General features: G+C 45.1%; 1 protein-coding gene across 2 annotated transcripts in view; it reads right to left on the reverse strand.

Annotated features, from left to right (window-relative positions):
* ADD2 (adducin 2) overlaps positions 1–21,256 on the reverse strand; it is a 95,883-nt gene that overhangs the window by 20,240 nt on the left and 54,387 nt on the right. For both annotated transcript variants that reach the window (XM_074341283.1, XM_074341282.1), the window contains exons 5-10: positions 15,203–15,354; positions 14,672–14,752; positions 11,031–11,180; positions 9,514–9,657; positions 7,439–7,537; positions 2,823–2,999 (exon numbers count right to left, since the gene is read on the reverse strand). In XM_074341283.1, coding sequence (XP_074197384.1) covers positions 2,823–2,999; positions 7,439–7,537; positions 9,514–9,657; positions 11,031–11,180; positions 14,672–14,752; positions 15,203–15,354 — 803 coding nt within the window. The remainder of the gene's footprint in view (positions 1–2,822; positions 3,000–7,438; positions 7,538–9,513; positions 9,658–11,030; positions 11,181–14,671; positions 14,753–15,202; positions 15,355–21,256) is intronic.

Raw genomic sequence — 21,256 nt, forward strand, 5'->3', positions numbered from 1 at the left:
ACATTAGTTTCAAATGCACAACATAGTGATTCGATAGTTGTATGTATCGTGAAATGATCATCACGAGTCTAGTTAACATCCAGTACCTCACATAGTTATAATTGTTTAATTCTTTTTTGGATTACTAGTAAGATTAGATATTTCTAATTACATTTAATGGCCAGTTGAATCTCTCCCTTTGTAAACTAGGTTCTCTATTGTGTTTATGTTTTTCATATTGATTCGTAATATCTCCTTTTACACTAAGGATATTAATCTTTTGACTGTCACAGATGTTGTAAATATTTCCCTCCATAGTTTATCTTATAGCTTTGTTCATGGTGGGTAGAGCAGTTTATAAAAACGCATATTTTGAATTTTAATGTAATCACACCTGTCAATATTTGTTATCATGATTTCTGACTTTCCTGTCATGCTTGACAAGATCTTTCCCAACAGAAGAGCATCAAAAATATCAATCTATGTTTTTTAATACCTATATGAATTTACTTTTTTTGTTTAAATTTTTTGACACATCAGGAATTTATTTTGTTGAGAGGAATAAGGAAGTATTCAGCTTTAGTTTTAGTTCCCAAAGGGCTAGTAGTGTATATTTTCCCACTGATTTGTAAGAGGCCTGTTTGTCCTGTGTTAAATTCTCATGTATTCGGGATCTATTTCTGGATTCTCTAGGCTGTAGCATGGATCTGCCTGTCCATCCTGGACTAGTGCTTCTCTATTTAGTTACTCAAGCCTTATCACACTTTGCCATGTGGTGGAAAAAGCATCCCTAATTGCTCTTCTTTTTATAGGATTTTCCTGTCCACACTGAATTTCACCTGGAAGAACATTTTGCTGAGTCCTTATGCCTTCCCTCACTTTTGAGGAAACGATGTTGAGTTTATTGATTATTTTGGATAGGTGACCTCTTTCCCCTATGGAAGTTTCCGTAGCCAAGAATAAATTATAGCTCTTCACTGATCTCACGTTTTCTCTGATGTTTCTTGGTAAAGTTTTACAGTTTTCTTTAAATGGGTTCTGCTTAAAGTTTCATGACTTTTCTGCATTTGCAACTAGGACTATTTTCTTTCATTATTACATTTTCAAATATATTATTATTATGTCAAGGCACAAAAAGCTACTAATTTTTGCATACATTTTCATAATTGACCACTTTAAAACGCACTCGTTATTCTAACTTTTTTCAGTTGACTCTTTTGAACTTTATAGGCATATAACCATACTAACTAAAAAGAAAAATAATTCTGTTTCCTTTGCAATATGTATGCCTACTTTTTTTATGCATTACTGCCTTGGATTGAGTTCCAATATTATTCCAGAACAATATTAATAGTGCTCATAAGAGTGCTGAGAACAGGATCATTGTTCTGTTTCAAAATTTAGTGGAAATTCTTCTAGTGTTTCACCAGGATACTGGTGTTTGTTTTGAGAAAGAAATCATTTTAATCATGTTAAATAAGTGGCCACCTGTCCTACACAACAGCTATTATTTTTATAAATTAATATTAGATTTTTATCAAGTACCTTTTGATTGCTATTAAAGTGATCAGAAAGGTTTTTATCCTTTGATGTATTGGTATCATGACATATATTTAAAAGATTTATAATATTAAACCATCCTTGAGTACTAAGAGTGAGCCCTCACTTGGTTATTGTGCATTATTATTCTAATGTTATGCTGGGTACTGTTCACTGGTTTTCATGTGTTTTTTTATCAAGACAAGGTGAGACTGGTCTGAATGTGTTTTAACTGTTATGGTCTGGTTTCCTTCTTTCACTCTTCTCTGCAATAGTTTCCATAGCATAAGTACAGTCTGTTTCTTAAAGGTCTGAAAGAATTTCTGCATGAAGCCATCTGGTCCTGGCGTCTTAGTCAGGCATAGGTAACTCAACACAAAATGTCAATGGAAGTTGTATTTTCACTGTGGATCGTAACTTTCACCATTACAAAGTGACCCTCACGGTCGGCCTGGTGATCAGGCGGAAATGGTCTGGAGGAACTGGAGGCAAGAAGAAAAGGGTTAATTATTGCAGTGACCTAGACACAGTAAAGACAGGGTCCAAAGCAGCAGCAGTGAGGTGTGGGGGGGGGGGATGATACAGAAATGTCACAAAGACAGGTTTCACCTTCACTTTTCTGAGCAATCTAAGATGTTATAGTCTCTTCTGGCAATTTGCTCCTCATTGTATGTGCTTCCCTCTTGCTCTTGAATGATCTCCTGTTTACGTCACATATCATCCATTAAATTATTAGCTCCAGAAGGAAGGATGTCTCATAACTCTTCTGTATCCTTTAAAGCCCACTCCTAGACACATATTGGTTAACTCCTTACATGATTGATTCATTCACTTATTACATTAGGATATTATTATAATGCTGCTCACCAGGAATAAGGAAATGAGTGGTATTGTGTGTTTTCTGCCTTAAAGTCATGAGATTAGAAAGAAAGGAGGAACTAACTACAGAAGAGGAGGGAACCAAGCCGCAATATGAGAGAAGCTCTGTGGTTCTGAGTTTTACTAGATTATTACCTCCCATACCAACCAGGAACTTCTTACCCCTTCTCCAAAGAGCACCGTGCAGGCCTGATGAGCTCCAGCCCTGAGAGAGGAGCTGGCAAAAGCGATCATTTGAGAAAACTCAACCACTACTTGAATGACCGCCAATTCTGAGTCAAATTGCCAATCAAAGGGCTTTAACAACTTAACTGTGATGCGGGCACTTCTCACACCCACCTCATGCCTCATACTGACTGGTTCGAGGGTAGGGACTAATCTGTAATGGACTGACTGGCCTGGAGGGACAGTGACAGGGGCCTCACCAGGTTGTCCAGCATCCTCATGAGGGCCTCGAATTCATGCTCCCCCAGCCGGCTCTTCTGCATGGGCCCGAAGGTGCTCCCCGCCCACTGCACGGAGCCCACCTCGTGGGGCCGGTGCTTCTCCTGCTCCAGAAGGATGAGGTTCTCCACGCCACCCGCGCTGGACAGAGCGGACACCTGTGGCAAAGAGCAGAGAGCCCTCGGTGTGCATGTGTGCGGATGTGTGTACACCCCTCCCTGCACACTCACCCGTGCTCCAGTGTGTGACAGAGATTGGGGATCAGGGAAGATCAGAAACAGAAATGTCTGGAAAAGTGAGCAGCATTTGGCCTTTTCCTTCCAGAGGAAAGCCATTCCAAACTTGCTGGGCACACAAGCATTTCCAGGGGATGCTTTTCCTAACATCAGTGCTTAGGAGAACACAGCAAGTGTTAAATGTTGAGAATAAAACAATGCAGAGGACTGAAAAATTACCTGGGACACAGACCAACTTCATGTTGTGACTATTTGGGGAAGGAGGGAGGAAGAGAAAAGGGGACTTCAATTCTTGGCTGTAATGTTTTGTCCCTTCCAAAGGAAAAGGCTGTTAATGTTTGTTAAATCTGGGGTGGAGCTCAGTGGTGAGTATATGCCTAGCATGCATGAGGTCCTGGGTTCAATTCCCATTAAAAAATTAATTAATTTAAAAAATATTTGTTAAATCTGAGTGGTGAATAGCTGGGTGTATTATATTATTCTCTGCATTTTTCTCTTTGAAATATATATTTTAAAAAAGTCACTTGAAAGAAAGAGGCTGGCTTCTAGGCCAGTGAAATATGAACCTGTTGAGGTGAATTAACAGGTCTAAAGGAAGAAAATCTTCCGTTAGCCAGTCAAGGAAGCTCAGAAAAAGGAGACGGGTGAAATGCTGGCAGTCACAGCCAGGCACCGTGCAGGGTTAGGAAGTTTTTACCAACAAACTTACAGCACTGGTCCCACCGTCAAGGCTCCATGGGGAGGGGACAATACAGGTGGCTAGAGGCAATGGACTTTGAGTTTTAGGGCAAGAGGTGTGTTATAAAGCAGGCAATTTTAGAATGATCTTAAAAACCTTCATTCATCCAACTAATCTTATTTCCTAATTTCATGGTCATCTAAAAGTACATTCTGTTACTCCCTGTGTCCACCACTCAGACATGACTGGCTATGATTTGGCTTCCCAGGTAAGTCCAGATACAGAGAGACTGATGGTTTCCAAGTATTCTAGGCAGTGAAGCCGGTGTCTTACGCTGCACAGGACACTAGTGTTTGGATCAATATTTGATATTCCAATGTAAACGTCCTTACTGTGGGGGAACTGCTCTGATTATGTAAAGCTGTCAGCATTCCAGTTTTTGCGCCAGTTTTTTTTTAACTGGAAATAAAAGAATCTAATTGAGCTTGCCAACAAACACAGGTCTATGAACCCACGAGGAGCCTGGACACACTTCAGAGTGTGTTGAATTCACCAGTGTAATAAATGGCCCCTCTGAGACTTCCTGGAGGTCAGCCAGGCAGCCTTTCCAAGGTGACCCCCATCACTGTGAAGAGGAAGCAGCAAGAACAATCATTTTCTGTGCCTTCGTCATCCAAGACACATGTCCCACTGAAGCCTCTATTTTTGACCTTAAAAAGATGACTCCACGCCCTGGCACATGTAGAGATCTTAGAGGCTGTTTATTCCATCATCCCACCAAAAATAAGAATCCTCGTCCAGTATCCTTAGAAGGTGGTCAGCTCCCTGCTTGGGAAAGCAGCCTATTGTAATGTTGTACAAAGGTTAGAGGGGTTACAGTGAGTTGACAGAGATTACACTGAGGTGAAACCACCTTTTGATTACGTTCATTCACTGGTCACCGTTCTGCCCTCTGCTGCCAAGTTTTCTAATTCGCAAGTCCCTCACACCCAGCACTGAGACTGAGTGCACGGGAACACGCTCTCTAAGACAGCAAACCCCAGCTAGCTGATCCGTTACTTCATTCATCCGGACCCCTATCTGGTCAAGTCAGGGCTTCAGCCCTAGGACCCTAAAACCCCAACTTGAAGTGCCAGCCCCCTGAGGAGAAGTCCCAGCCTGTCAGCCGACCTTTCCCACCAACTCTTACTGCCATGAGAGGCAGTGCAACATAGTGTTTAGGACATGGACTTGGGTACCAGGCTGCCTGGGTTTGGATCCTGGCTCTGCCACTTACTTGCTGGTGATTCTAAGCAGCTATGTACCCTCTCTGTGCCTCAGTTTTCTCATCTGTAATATGAAAATAGCAGTATCTACCTTATGAGGATTATTTAAGGTAATATTTATAAAGCACTTAGAATAGCACCTGGTACATAGGGAGTGCCCTATAAATATTTATGATAAATAAATTCTTAGGTTTTACCATGAAAGGCTGAGAAACAATATCCCCTAGGGACTGGTCATTCATGGAGGAGGAGTGAATTGCCCACATCCTTGCAAGCCCTGTCTCCTCCCACTTCCCTCTTCCCCTATCCGTTTCCATGGCGATGGGTAGCAGATGGAGAATTGCCTGAGATTTTCCCCAACTGCCTGTAAGCAGAGCAAGGAGCCGCCTCTCTCAGCTGAGGATGACCCAGTTTCCTGGAACCCCAAACTGATGGGGAGCAGAGAAGGCTGTTCCCCCGGAGAATGGAATAGGCTCTTAGCCTTGAACCACTGAAATGACCACGGACACATCCAGTTGTTGGCCAAGGTTATGGAGGGAGAAAACTAGTCCCACGATGGGAACAGAACCTCAGTGCTGGCCATTTGACCAGATATGACCCTTCCAGGGGCTGCAATCCCAACAGCATCTGCAGGTCGCTGGTACCTGGGCTCTTCCTTGCCTTAATCCACCCACACCTTTGGTCTAATCTCTCCTGTTTTTCTTCCACACCTTCCAGCTTCATTTCTCCCTCTGGAAGCCTTCCTGCTCCACCAGCTGAAAAAAGAAGCCACTGGAGCTTTTCTGGGGGTTCTCCACCCCCAAAGCCTGATGCGCTTCAACAAGGTCACATCAGACTGGTCCTGACTGAAAAGAAAGTGACGGCAGGCGGGGCCAAGAGAGGCAGCTGGGGCTGTCAGGCCAGTGGCTGGCAGCTCTGTCCTTTCATCTCCCCAGCTGCCAGGTGGCCATCCTCGCTTTGCTTAAATTGCACACGCCATTTCTGAGGGTCTGGAGTCTGGGGGAGGCGCACTTTACTGTGTTGGGGACACCCGGGCACCTCTCTCCATTCATTTCCTAGGGTTGGGCTATCTTTGCAAAGAGATAAAGCCTTTTCACGAGAAGGAAGCCTCTTTTTCGGAAGGAAGATGGGGAACTCTGCGGAGTTCAGATGTGGAGAAGGGAGAGTGGACATGCCAGAGGCTCTGCCAAGTTCTAATGTCATTCAGGGGTCAGAGTTCAGGGCCAGTCTTATTACATGGGGGAGGGGGTGTGAGGACTGTCTCACACCGCTTTTTCTAACACCTCTTCATCACCATCCTCTCTGCATATTCCTCTAAAAGCCACTGAGAAAGGTACCACTTGTAGAGCCTCCACTAGTGATGCTTCTGGGACTATTGCATTTTCCCCCATAATGCCCAAATGAAGGGCAGGCCTTCCTGGGATGCTGCTCTGCCCAGACCAACCAGGAGAGGGCAGATGGGACACCAAAAGGGTCCTGCAAAGAGCTGACTCATCCTGGAGCAACTAGCCTCCCCTTCTGTCAACTGAGTCCTAAAAACACCATCAGCGACACCTCTCCTTGTCTGAAAGGTCATCCTCACAAGGTCTATGTAGAGACCCATGTCTGCAGTTGAGGAAATGGGAAATGGAGGTTTGCGGAAGGCAAGTCCCCAACCCAACGGCACACAGCCCAGGGCTGCGAAGGGTGGAGTCCAGTCAGCAGTGCAAAGCCCCCACCTCACCCCTGACGGCTCGCTACACTGAAAGGAGCATGTGCTTGGCTTTTCTGATGCTATGTTGTTATCTGATAAAACTACGGGATGCGTGTTTATGTACTGCTTCTCCACTAACTCTTCTAGTTCCACTGACACTTCCCACCCACCCTCTATCTCATCCTTTACTGTTTAGAAGAACTTCAGGAGGGGCTCCCTGGACACCACCTTGGGATCTCCCTGGTGTCAGGCCTGCCATGTAAACACGCGACCTTGGCCTGCTATCCACAGCTCTTTCTGGACTTGACCACATCCATAGTCTTTGCAAACTACTCTCCTCCAAAGAAAGAAAGAAAAGAAGACCTACCTGTGTGATGTCTGGGGGGCACAGCTAGATGTAACAGGTACACCCCCAGCCTGGTAAGAACCTTTATACCCTGTTATGGTTCCTCCCACTGTCCTATTGGTGAGCCCAGGCAACTCCCCATCCTGAGCACTGACCCCCAAGAGTTGGGTACTGGTTGTTAGACAATGATAAAAAAATTTTTAAAGCTACAAAACTGATTCTAAGTGTGAAACTGTAGAAGAATAAGATGGTGCCAAGGCCGAGAAACAGGGTCAGGCTTACAGAGGGCTACACTCAAAGGTCTCCCTAAATCGCAGCCCATGGGGCCACCACCTTTGCCCGCGGTCCCCCATCAGAGCCATTCCTGGGCCTGCTCACCTGTATCTCACACGCAGCCTGCAGGTGGAAGACCTTATAAAACGCCTCCTCGACGGTGTCACCTAGAGCAACCACTCCATGGTTTCTTAGCACCAGGATCTGTAGAGGCGTAAACAGCCAATTAAAACTTTAAGCCTTGAAACTTTAGTTAAGGGGGAGAAATTTTTTCATTTTACGCAGATCAATTTCCATATCCAATCTTGGAGCATACCCCACCCCCTCCAATTCCTTACTCATTCTCCCTATACATACAACTAATGCCACCTGCCATGACTTTGAACCTCTAAAGCAGGTTTAAAGCATCCACCTTAAGAAATTGAAGATGCTTTTTAAAACTGAGACTGAATAGCTTGGTGGGATTCTTTGGGCAACGCCTGAGGGTTTTAGGCCCTGAAGAGCTTAGAAGTCTGAAAAACTGATGTTTGTGTTAAAGTGAATGAAATGACTTGCTGTCTAATACGAGGGTCCAACCTCAAAGCGATCTCTTGCCCTCCTTTGATTTACGTAGTTGACTTATGAGTCAAACCTAGAGGGGCGGCCCTCTGAGAAATGGCTCTGCGGAGACAGGTGAGTCAGGTCACCTCCCTGGCCCTCAGGTTTCGTCTCTATGAATTCCAGGAGGCCCTGGCAACTCTAAGATTTTCAGTTCCCTGAAAGAGGTCGTAGCAACCTTCTAATCTAACTCACTAGTTTTACTAATGAGGAAATAGAAGCCTAAAGAAATTGAAAGTCCCCCAGCTAACTAGGGGCAGAGTCAGAACCAGAACCCAGGCCGTCCCTGTCGCTGCAATGTCGCTGACTCAGCCAGGGGCAGGCAGATCACCAAAGGGGATAAAACAGAGATGAATCTATCTCAAGGTCCGGGTGCACCCTCCCTGTTGGAAACTCTTCTTGTTTGGTTTTATCCTCAAAAACTCTCTGGATGATACACAGGGGATACCCACCTGGGAGCTGGGACACAGATCCACGTATCAGATCTGTCCTCACGGCACCTGGGACCTGGCCTAATCACGACATCTTCTCTGACTGAAAACAACTGGAGTTTTTTCCTCTCAAGAGCCAGAAAAATGGAAAGAGACCATGACTCTGCACCACGAAGGATTTTGCAGATAATGAGCGCCCCGTCTCTTAAATTTTGGTGGCATTTCACAGATGTGAACGTCACACCTCTCCTGGCACTGCTAATGAGGCTTTAGAGAATGTGGCAGGGATTTCTGCTCTGCGGTGGAGATGAAAGACGGGGACTCTCAGGTGGGTAATGACTCAGGGAGTGAGTGCCTTTCAAGGAAGGCGATAAGCCCCCATCAACCCAGGCTTGGCTCTGAAACCTCCTGTACCAAGCTGACCCGCCGTAATTATGTGCTGCTATAAAATAGGTCTTCAGACTTAAATCAGACAATAATAATGAGATTGTTTATCTCTATAGAGTTAGCAAAAAAAAAAAAGTGATAACACTCAAGTCTGGGGATGCTGTAAGGAAACAGCATTCTCACATACTAGTCATGATGGGAGGAGAGGGCAATTTGGGAACAGGAAGTAAGAGCTGTCAAATGTGCATCCTCGCGTTCACTTGGGCAGCACATGGATTAAATGTGCATCCTTCAGAATTTAGCCTAAGGAATCATCCCAAGCACACACAAAGATTTAGCTGAAAGGATTTTTCATCACAGAGTTGTTTACATTAAGAGAGAATTGGGCGGGGTGGGAAAAACTTTTCAATGACCAATCACAGAGGACCGTTCAGGTAAGTGGCAGAGTAGCCATTCAAGCAATGCGGTATAATTTAAAAGTGATGGAGAAAATATTTAATAATGCGCAAAGGTGTTTACTCACAATGCTAATGAGAAAGAGGAGACTATATTTTAGAATCCTAGTCTTGTCAGTCTACGTGACTATATATGGGGGTGTGCACTAAAATCTCAGGGTAGAGTGAAAGATTATTATTCCATTTGTTGGTGGTGTTGTTTATCTGCAACTTATAAACATTTTCCAATGAACATTTGTCCCTTTTGCGATGTTGGCTTTTGACAACCCCACCCCAGAGCATCGTCCCAGAACAGCTGAGCCAAACCCACCTTGCAGGTGGGTCCAAGGCACTTCTGCAGGTTGATTCGGTCAGCTTCCTGCTCCATCTCGCCATTGAAGTCGTAATAAGCCATGTCCCCCACCAGCAGGGCGTTGTGGGACACAGGCAGGAGGCCCCACTTCATGGCTGACACCTTTAGGGACACGATGGAACAATTAGCACTGCAGGTCCCCCCGCCCCTCTGTCACAGCCGTTCCTCAGAGGGCACGGTCAAGTCCTATGTGGGGACGGGTGGGGCAAGGGAGGAAGCACAGGAGAAATGAACACCCTCCCCACTGGCCCAGCTCTTGCTTTCTTGCTGCTTCCTCTAATGTCTTTTCATCATAGTTTTCACAGCAGCCACATCAATACATCACCTTCTAAAACTGCTGCAAAGATTACCGTCGAGGGACAGTGTGCTGCTGCCCACCTCTGCTTGGCTCTTGCCCTAGGACCCGGGACAAGGCAGGGCTGGCAGAGTTGGCACCAGGCTGGGGTGAAGCAGGGTCCAGGGTCCCTGGGGTGAGTCGGCTGAGACCCTCAGCTTTGCGGTCAGTGCAGAAACAGCCACGCCTCCTCACTGACAGGGAGGCCCACTGAGAAGCCCCATGTCACAAGCAATGGGACAATGCAAGTACCAGGGAACAGAGATAAAACCCAGCCTGTCATCCTCACGTCCCAAGTCCTGCCTTTTATTAAAAGCAAGGTGCATGGAGAGGTCAGGAGAGCCTCTCGCCCTCTTTCACTCATCCTGCCCCACATGGAAGCCGGGCTCTGCAGAAATGAACCCTAGGCACAAATATATCGTCCAGTCTTAGTCCAAATTCTGGAAGGTCTGAGTGTTCGTAATCAGCATGCTTTGCAGAGAAAACCACAAGCCAGTGACAGGTCTGTTCTGCCTCTGTAGGTGAGTGGCCTGGGCGTCAGTAAGGTGGAGTGAGGGTTGAGGGAACGTGCAGACTGGGTGTCTGCTGTCTTTCCAAGTGCATTGCAGCATCTAAGGTAGACATGAGAAATTCCCAGAGACCTCTGGGGTACAACCTGCTCCTTGAGGGTCTTCCTCATACCCTCTCCCCGTTCTCCTTGCTCCTGTCCCCAGCTCTCAGCCCACCCCAGGCAGCAAAAAGTGGGCACAGGGCAGGTTCCCACCATCTGATCTTCTATCAAAATCTGGTGCCAGGCTGACCTAAGCAGAGACGCAGGGGTCGCCCTCACCGAGGTCAGGGGTACCAGTTTGGGTACGCAGCAGGTGGGGGGTGCGCTGGAGGAACATTGCACATCTTTACATGTTCTCCCCCGACTGAGACTTTCAGAGTTAGAAAAATGGAGGAGAGGAGGTTCCCACATTGAGTGTTCCCTCTCCTCACCCTGGCCTGATTTCCAGGAAATCTTTCCAGAACTGTTTTAAATGGGGAGATTGGTACTAGCTTGGCAGGGGAGCCTCAGGGAGACCCTCAGAGAGACAGGTGCTGGGGGTCGACCGCTGGCCTTGGGGACTGAAATGCTGGCTGAAGAGAGGACACTCACCGCCGCGGTGGCCGGAGTGTGCAGGTGGATGATGCAGCGTACGTCGGGTCTGGCGGCGTAGATGGCCGAGTGCAGGCAGAAGCCCGTGGTGTCCACTGGGAAGCAGCTGCTGCCCTTCTCCACCACCTCTCCCAGGATGTTCACCTTGATCTGGGCGGAGGGGAGGGGAAGACACTTCCGGCCACCGGCAGGCAGGGGCCCCTCACTCCCTTCCCCCGGGCACACGCCCACCCACCTCACCCGGGGCAATGCCTGTGCTTGGGGTGGGGACAAGAGACACCACCTCGCCCTCAGAGTGAGCACACGGGCTGGTGGGTGATAATTCAGCACGAAAAATGCCAGAGCAGAGTTTCTCAAACTTTACTGTACCTAAGAATCACCTGGAGACCCTGTCAAATTCGGATTCAGCAGGCCAAGAACGGCCAGAGAGTCCGCATTTCTAACAAGTTCCCAGTGACACCGCTGCTGCGGGACCACGGACCACACTTGGAGCAGCAAAGTGGGAGCAGAGAGTCATTCACAGACTTCCCCAGAAGCAGATAGGACGAGTCTTTAATGCCGGAAGACCAGAGGGTGCAGAGAAGCCTTCCCAGAGGAAGTGGCATTGAAACTGAGCCTTTTCCTTTTAATTTTTATTTTGAAAAAAGTTTAGCTCATACACCAATGTAACAGGACTAGCATAATGAACACCCATTTACGAGTTGCCTGAAAGTTAGTTCTTAAAAGACAAATGGAAAGTAGTCACTCACTGGTCTTATCATCTGCTTTTGACTCCAAGGGGCGAGTGGGTGTCGTGGTTAAAACTCACACGCCCGTGTGTGTGTGTGCGTGTGCGTGTGCGCATGCGCGAGCTGCTGCTGCTGGTGGCTGTGGCTGGCCTGGCACACAGTTAAGCCACAGCGCTCCAGACTTAACATGAACAGTCTCACAGAACATCCCCATCGGAGAAGACCTCTTTGGACTGTGACACAGCCAGACAAAAGTCACTCTTTAATCATGTCAAAGGCAAAAATGACCCACGCTTCCTCCCGGCTAACAGGACACACTCACTGTTGCCACTGCGGTACCAACGGCAGCTTCAGCCTCGCTCCGCATCCCCCTCCCCCATAGGACGGTCCGGTGTCTGGCAGCTGACAGTGCCTATCCAATGCCTCCTTCTTAGGCTCCTCCCCCAAATCACCAAGACAACCCAAATGCTCAGACAGCACCCCCCACTCTAAACACCCTCGGGCTGAACACGCTTCCTGCCCCCCACTGCACTGCAGTCTCCCGGCAGCGGTAGGTAATTAGCTGTATTGACTAGAGGCATTTGCTGGACGTTAACAAGCCGGATTTTAGTTTCTAAAAATCACAACAGCTTTGACCCTTAACCTGCAGCACCTGTACATCCTGAAGGCAGCACACAGGGCAGTTCCACACACGTCCACCCCCCCGCCCAGCCCAGCAGCCGGGCAGACGAGATGGGGCCAAAGGAAGGAACGGGCTACCGACAGCAGTGGCTTAAGCAGAAGCGTAAGATGCCCAGCAAACCCGCTCTCTCAAAATTCTATTTTAAGTGAATGTTACAGGATGAACATGACTTCCAAGTGGCCTGACCCCTGAAAGCGGCAGCAACCCTCCTGTCTCTGGTGCTTAAACCCGCGAGGGTCTGATGCAGACCCTGGTTTCCCTTCGGTCCAGCTCACCCAGCCCCTCTGCTGTGTGGCCCACTCAGACACCCCTCTCTCGGATCACCTCTCTCTGATCTCATGTGTTCCTTATCTCAGCCTTGGATGTGGGATCTGTTGTCACTCAAGAATCTCTCCAGCCTAATAGGACAGCACTATCCCATGCAGTGCCTTTGTCCAGTGGGCAAACGGTACCCTGCCTTGCGGATGGCCCCGGGGCCACGGGGCTTGGTGTATGGATGTTGCCACTGAGCAAATGTGAACAAGCAGCCCAGTACCCAGGACAAGCTTACAGTGGAGCGCAGGTTGGGATTTCATCCTCCCCTCCTCCACCCTACCAGCCAGGCTCCCTTGTGCAGTGCGTGAGCTGCACAACTAGACAGAGCAGCCCAGCGTCTACACATGTCCTGAACATCTCATGCCCATGGCTAGTAAACCTGTATCTCTAGGTCAGATCTCTTCTGAACCTAGGATGACCAAATGCCAGCTGACCTCTCTCCTCAATGTCCCACCAGCTCTCAAATTCAATCCCACACCCCCAACGGGGCTTCACCAGGCCCCCTAAGACTGCTGGCCCAGAATTTCCTTCCCAGATCATTGTAACAGCCCCTGCGGGTTGTCCCAAGGATGGTTTGCCTCCACACAGCTGTCTGAATGCAATTTCTCCAACGGGAACCTGATCGCACCACTCGCCTGCCTCATGATGCTTCCAAGGCTCTGTGTGCCCAGCAGAGTAAAGCCTAAATGCCATCGATTTCCTAGTCCCTCTCTCCTTCCCAGCCTCAGCTCCAGACAGAATATGTGAGCCAGATTCAGCCACCCGCCTGTCCTCAGGTGCACCAGGATCTGGCGAGCATCGGCCTTGGTGTGCTCCTGCCGAGGGCACCATCGCCTCTGCCCAGCTCCTCCCTGAGCCCTGGTCTATGTCCGCTTATACCCTGGGCTACTGAGAACTCTGCATCTTCACCACAGTTTCAACCTAGAAGCTCCTCCTTCATCCCCTCCACCTCCTACAGCATCCACTGGGCTTGGCACCCCTCTCCAGGCTCCCCAAGCTTATATCATCTCTAGTCTGCCTTGGAGCATTCTTCACTCAGAGTTTAATCACTGATTGCCTCGCTTGTCTCCCTCTCCAGACCATGGATGCCTTAAAGACAGAGCCTGGGCCATCCTTGTGTCTGTGGTCCCTGTCTGACTCGGCCATGACCGCCTTGGGTGGCCCTATGCAAGTCACGTACCCTCCCTGGGCACCAGTGTCCTCTCCTGCCTGTAAAGTGGCCTGGCCCGTCCTCCTGATCCTGCCCTGCCCAGATACTCTGAGACATCGTCAGCCTGCTTTTTTTAACTGAGTACCTGGACTCAACCTGGGCTCATGAGTGTGTCTCATGCCCGGCAGAGGCCACAGGTGGCATTCTCCGCTCCCAAGCACACGATCAAGCAGCCACAGCCCATGCATCTAAGAGACACTGGGTCTCTTCTGCTTCTAAGACAGTCCCTTCTACTGCTTCCCTCCCCCCAACCCCGAAATCTCTCCTGAAAGAAACTGATGCCGGAAGTTTCTTCCTACCACACCTAAAAGGAGCAGGAGGAGACCCAGAAGCTATCTCGCTCAGCACCGGCACTAGAAGAGTCTTGCACTGCTTTGGGACAAAGCACCGGCTGTTGTTGCAATGTACAGCCCCAACCAGGAAGGCTTCCCAGCTCCCAGCCTTTGTGGTCCCATCCCAGGCCCAGAGGTCTCCAGGCCCATCTCTTCTCCCCTCTCCTTCCTACTGTGCTTGCTGCCTGCATCTCACATTTGGTCTCTTGGTCTCATCATGCTCTGAGCACTGAGTCTGTTTTGGTGTCCATGGGACTCCTCTGTCCCACCAGATTGCAAACTGCTTGAAGGACAGCATGGCAGTAGCTAGCCTGGAGCAGAGAGGGTACTGTCATTTCAATGAGAAATGTGTGGTGAGATGCCAGACTACTCACCAGGCTGGATGCTGTGACTTCGCTGCAAGAAACTCCCTTAGGGCTGATCAGGAAGTGGTCCTGCTCCTTGCTGACTCTCAGCTGGAGGAAAGACACGTGTTCTCAGCAGCAAAGAGGGAGAGGGGTCATTTCCTAGGACACACTACTTGAATCCCCACTTCCTCTAAATCTACTGTACCCAAATCTCCCCCCACCAAGAACCCTTATCTCCTCCTGGCCCATGAGAGATGAAGATGACTCCGTCTTTACTTGAAGCTGGGGAAATGGAGCTACAAGAGGAATCTCCCAGTGGCCAAGTGTAGCTCTAGAATTAGGATCCAGAAATTCCTGGCTCCTCATCCAGAGAAGTGCCCCCTAGGCAGGTTATCGATTTCAGGTAAGCGCAGTGGTTAGAAACCTTGGAGGGGCTCATTGAATTTCAGCCACAGGCCACCAGAAGTACCACAGCCATGCCAAGGTCGGGAGTTCTGCCTTCGGATTTTGCAGGGGCCACACGCAGTGCCCCACCCCACTCCCAGACGCTCTCCTCACCGTGACATAGGTGTCACTCAGTTGGGCCCAGCCATAGAGGTCCAGGAGGCGGTAGACGCTGCTAATTTTGCACCGCATGAGCCGCTCCCCCTTGGCCAGGTTCAAGGAGTCGGCTGTGTGGAGGTCATTGATGGGGGTCATCATGGAGAAGCCTGTGGGAAGACAGGGCAGCTTGCAGGTCAGGGGTTCCCGTCTGCCCTCCTCTTCTTTGCCCTGGTCCTCTCCAAATTCCCACTGGAACTGTCACTGCACAGAGACTCCCGTAGGCATGGAATTAAACATTCTTTGACCCTGACCCCAGGGAGGAAAATCCATGAAATTGTGCCTAAGGAAGTCCTCTGCTCATTCAGATAAAAATGGCATTGCTTTTGGTCGAAAATCACGACAAGACTCAGGCCACTGAATGAAAGGTTCTCACAGTGCCAAGCTTGCTATAAATTTTAAGATGGACATTGAATAAAAGTATAAATAAATTTTTGAGTAGAAATATGGAGACATTTCACTAGTTAGCTTCAAAGAAGTAGTTACTAATCATTAGGCCTACTATTATCATTTTGTTTTGACTGTACTGTGTAAGATGACCCTTTCTCTGATTGGGAAACAAGGCAAACAGAAAGCCAAGTCAGACAGGAAGTCAATTCCTCAATTTTTTTGACAAGTTAGAAACTTCTAGAAGTCAGTGTGGCCATGGTTGGCTGAAGGGCTGGAGGCCTTGGCGGGCCACGTCTGTTCCCCTCTGAATGTGTAATCCCTTGGTTATTTATGGTTCCTTCTGGGCATGTGAGGGGGATGTGGAAGTAATATGGAAATGGGCCTAGAGGGTGTGACAGTCTTATGCTCAGGGCACCCAAAGGGTCTAGGAGGTGATGCCCAGTCTGTCCCACTAACCATGATGACCACTGCCTACGTGTCTCAGGAAGGCAGAGGAGGGCATCTGAGCCCCAGCACTCTGATCAGTCAGTGTCTAGGAGACAATAAAAGAATCAATAGGAAAGGGTTCTGGCTGAAAATGATGTCTGGTTGGGAGCCTCCTGATGCTGCCTCTCCCAGCATCCCACTAAAGCCTTTAATGGATTTAAATGCTCTTCGGAAGCTCCCACCATCTCCATAAACCTCACTGCTACACCGTGTGATGTATGTCCTGTATCAGGTTTGCCATTAGTTGAAATGATGAGATGGTCTGTGAATATGCAGGTGGACTGGGTGCATAAAGCCAGCAGAGCAAGTCCCGAACACCCCATGTCAGGAAGGTGCACCCAGGGGGCCCATGCCCACCAGCAGTGGTACACCTCCAGGGCATACGTCCAGTACATGAAGTTGACAGGGACGGAAGTGGTCCAAAGGCTCGGCTGATCTGGCAAGAAGAGCAGTAACAAAACCCCACAGTTAAGGATTTCGAGTTCAAATTCACCAGTCTGGGATCCCTGCCTCCTCTCTAGTTCCCCAAACAAGTAATTACCTCTTTGCTTCACCCCGGCAGCAAAAAGGGAGGCATATTAAAAGCATAAGGCTCCCAGGCAAAGCCAGGCAGGGGTGGGGGTGGGGGCTGCTGTTGGGAGGGTCTTCAGACTCAAGAGCTCTTTGAATCCTTCTCTTAGAAATAGCTATGGAGTCCCAGAGATGGCCAGGGGGCCGGAACAGGTCTAGAAACACTCAGTCTGTCGTGTTCTCTGTGTCCCATATCAAAGAGTCTCCCTCCCCAACCCTGTGGAGCTTCCCTAAAAAGATTACCCCACCCACAGGCCCAGAAGAGACCTATTCATAGAAATAATGCTTATTCTGACCAGCCTCACTAAAGCTAGGATGGCTCAGCACCACATTTACGACACAGATCTAACTGAGCCATTATTTCAAAGTACCTAAGAAAACACAGAAAAAGATGAAAAGTCATCAAAACCCCTGAAAGCTGACCGAAGAACTCACTATATAGGGGGGAAAAGAAAACAAACAAATTCTAAGGCAAATGGAGCTGGACAAAGAACAACCTATCCGGGCCTGAACTCATGACACTTGGAACTTCCTGTCTCCACATTCCCCAACTCAAACACCCTGGTGTGCACCAGTCACATTTTCAGGCATCCAACTGTCTTTCTGAGATGCTGATCAGCGAGGCAATGGGAATGCTCGTCAGCCCTATTTCTCTCTCAAAAAGAAGAGTATAAGGTCAGAGTCATGAAATGATGAGAAAAAATGTGATAGATACAGGAGACAAAGACCAGAGAGCCTGGCTGTAAGTTATCAGTATTGATACGATAGAAGAAAAAATTCCTGAACTAAAAAAAAAAAAAAAAGCAAAAACCCTATATATATAAACTATAAGAACTTAGTGTATTCCAGGGGGAGAAGTCCATTAAAAGAAAAAACCTACAATTACATGCTTCTTGACTACATTCCTGAAATACAAGGTAAGGGGGAAAATCCACAAGCATCTAGAAAAAAATTGGTTACATACAAAGAAGCCAATAGTAGAAAGTTTCAGATTTCTCTGCTACAGCAAGAGACATGAAAAGATAATATTATTGGAAACATAAAAAACAAACACTGAAGCAGAGTGACAGAAAACAGGTAAATAAAGGGACCACACAAAAGGATGCCAGGCAAATAAAAACAAACCAAAACAGAGGCCATAATATTATCAAAGTAAAAGTCAGGGAAAACAATATGATTTTGGATAGAAAAGGGCCATTTTGTAGGTCATTTTATATGGATTAAAGGCATAATCCACAATGAAGCTATATAGCTATAAAGAACACTTACATTTTGAAAAGCATTTCGTCAAGATACACAAAGCAAAAGCTATCAGAAATTCAGAGAGAAATGAACAGAAATCAAACACAGTGGGAGACAACACAACTTTCATTTTTTATAAAATCTAAAACTATAAATGAAGATATAGATTAAATACTATGCCCAGAGACACAGCCTACATCCATGTATCATTTAAATATGTTATTAGGCCACAAAGAAAATCTCAATAAATCTGCAACACACACATTAAATAGGCTACATTTTCTAAACGTAATGCAACAAGACTAGATGTTAGTAACAAACCCTTAAAAGACTACAAATTTCACCATTTGGAAATGAGAAAACACACTCCCAGAGTGTGTTTATTTTATTTTAGAATAAAAATAAAACCAAAACAGCAACTGCAAACTAGAAATTAACAATAAAGGAAATCAAAATTTACAGAGTAAGACCAAATTTATCCTCAGAGAAAAAAAATTCATAGCTTTAAATGTCTTTATTGTTGAATTAAATAGGAAAATAAATGAAATCCATTTTATTCTATTGTAGAAAAAATATAAATAATAAAATAAACCAAAGAAAAGTTATGGAAAAGAATGAATGAATAGAAAAACAAAATCAATGAATTGGGAAATAAGAAAATTAGTGGAACCAATATGTAAGTTCAAGAATTGGCTTCCATGAGACGATCTATGAATAAATCAACCTTTGGATTGGTCAATAAAGAGGAACTGGGAATACATGGCACCAAGAATGAGAATGGGATGTCATCTCATTCACAACACAAAGTTTAAATGACAAAAATAATATTGTAAATCACTCTAGTTATTTTTAAAGCCTCATGAAATAGATTATTTTATATAAAGTATATGACGAAAATTTCCCCAAGCAGCAGCAAAATAAAATTTCAAAGAACTTTAGATGAAACTGAGAAAAAAAAAAGTTATCAAAAATATTCCAGATTTGGATGGCTTTATAAGTGAAAAATAAATCTTCAATGAGCAAAGACTTCTTATCTAATTTAAACACCACCAGGGCAAAGAAAAGAGTGGGTGGGGATCACCCTGATTCATTGTAGGAAATTATAGCCTTAGTACCAACACTAAATGAAGGTTCCCCAAGAGAACTGCTTTTTATCATGTGTGAATATGGGTGTAAAAGTTAATAAAATTCCAGCTAATCAAATCCAGTAGACTATTATCAAAAGAATGCATCAAAACCAAAAATGATTTATTTCAGGAGTGAAAAAAAGAGTTCAATATTCAAAAATCTATTAATACAATTCATCACATCAATAGTTCAAGTAAAGAAAACTCAATAAATGCCCAAATGCATTTTATAAAATTCAATATCCATTTCTGAGAAAAACCCATACTGAACTAGAATAAAAAGATATTTCTTCAACATGATAAAGAATAACTATCTCAAACTCCTGTGGTAAAAGAATTTCCATTAAAGTCAGAAACAAGATAAGGGTGATGAGCCGCTAATCTATTATTAAACACTGTTCGGAGAGCTCTAATGAATGTAATCAGAAAGCTGGAAAAATAAACCAAAAAAGTAAATACTGGAATGAAGGATGCAAAATGACCATTATTTGCCGATCGTGTGATTTTTCTATATACAAAACCCAAACGAATTGAGAGGATGTTAGAATTTAAGAGTTCCATAAGGGGCTAGTTTAAAAGCACGTATATATGCAACGATTTCCCTAGATAACAGCTATACCCAGAAAAAGACACAAATGAACTTATTTACAAAGCAGAAACAGACTCACAGACATAGAAAATAAACTTTTAGTTACCAGGGGGAAGGGATAAGTTGGGAGTTTGAGATTTGCAGATACTAACTACTGTATATAAAATAGATATATAAGTTTCTTCTGTATAGCACAGGGAACTATATTCAGTATCTTGTAGTAACCTATAATGAAAAAGCATATGAAAACAAATATATATATGTTCATGTATGACTGAAGCGTTGTGCTGTACACCAGAAGGTGACAAGACATTGTAAACTGACTATACTTCAAGGAAAAAAAGAAAAAGAAAAAAAAAAAAAAGAAAAATAGGATGATTTAATTGCAAAAGAAAAAGAAAAAGAAAAAAACATTGACAAAGTTACATAAAATTTAACAGGATAAACTTAATAAGAAATTAGTAGGGACTGTATAAATAACCACTAACTTTTCTAATGGATATTAAAGAAGACTTAAATACACAGAAGATACATGTCATTTCTGAAAAGATTTAAAATTCATTCATGCAAATTTTTTAAAGCACCTGTTATGTGTCAGCTACTTTTCTAAGTCCAGGACACTATTCCAATAGTGAACAAAATATATAAATTTCCTTTCCTCCATGCAGCATATACTTAATATAAATTGTACATTAATAAATTCTCCACCAAATTAATATATTCATTTAATGTAATCCCAATCAGAATCCCAAAAGAAATCTTTTGAGGTAGATGGAGAGACTTGACAAAATACTTCTAAAGTTATTTTAAAGAATCAACTTGTACGATGGTTGAGAAAAACTGGCAAATGATAATTAAGGGTATTTTGCTGTATGATAAAACATGGGAAAGGTGTTTCTATGCATGTAGTCAAAAGCAGAACACACAAAGGAAAATAATAGTGGATTCAACTACATGGAAATTAAAGAATTCTACAATACAAAATTATCATGAACAAAATTAAAAGGCAAAGGAGACACTGGGAAAAAAATCTGCAATATATTTGACAGGGGAGTAGGGAAATAGCCTTACTTTACAATGATTTTTAAATCAGTACGAAAAGAATATCGAAGTAGGGAAACTGGCAAAGATGTGATAGGCAATTTATGAAAAAAGAAAATCATGCCCAATATGTATATGAAAATATGGTCAATCTCATTAGTAATTAGTAATTAAATAAATATACATTAAATGGTAACACATACTACAGATCAGGGTGGAGGAAACAGGCACTCTTGCCTTTCTGGTAAGAATGTAAATTGATTCCATCTTTCTCCAGAGTAATTTGGAGTCTCTAAATATGCCTATAATTTAGTCTGGCAATTCTGCTTTTAGTAATTTATCTTAAGGGAATAGTCATGGATATAATCAGATTTATTTACAAGGATGTTTATTGCATTGTTTTCCATCATAGCAAAAAGTTGGAAACAACCTAAAAGTCCAAAACGGGAAACTGATTAAATAAACTATGGCCTATTCAGTCATGTGCAGAATAGATCCACCAAAAATTGTTATAGAACCATATTTTATTCTGTGAAAAATTAGTCAATATATCCTAAGCCTATTAAA

The sequence above is a fragment of the Camelus bactrianus genome, chromosome 15, assembly GCF_048773025.1.
Source record: "Camelus bactrianus isolate YW-2024 breed Bactrian camel chromosome 15, ASM4877302v1, whole genome shotgun sequence".
Lineage (NCBI taxonomy): Eukaryota > Metazoa > Chordata > Mammalia > Artiodactyla > Camelidae > Camelus > Camelus bactrianus.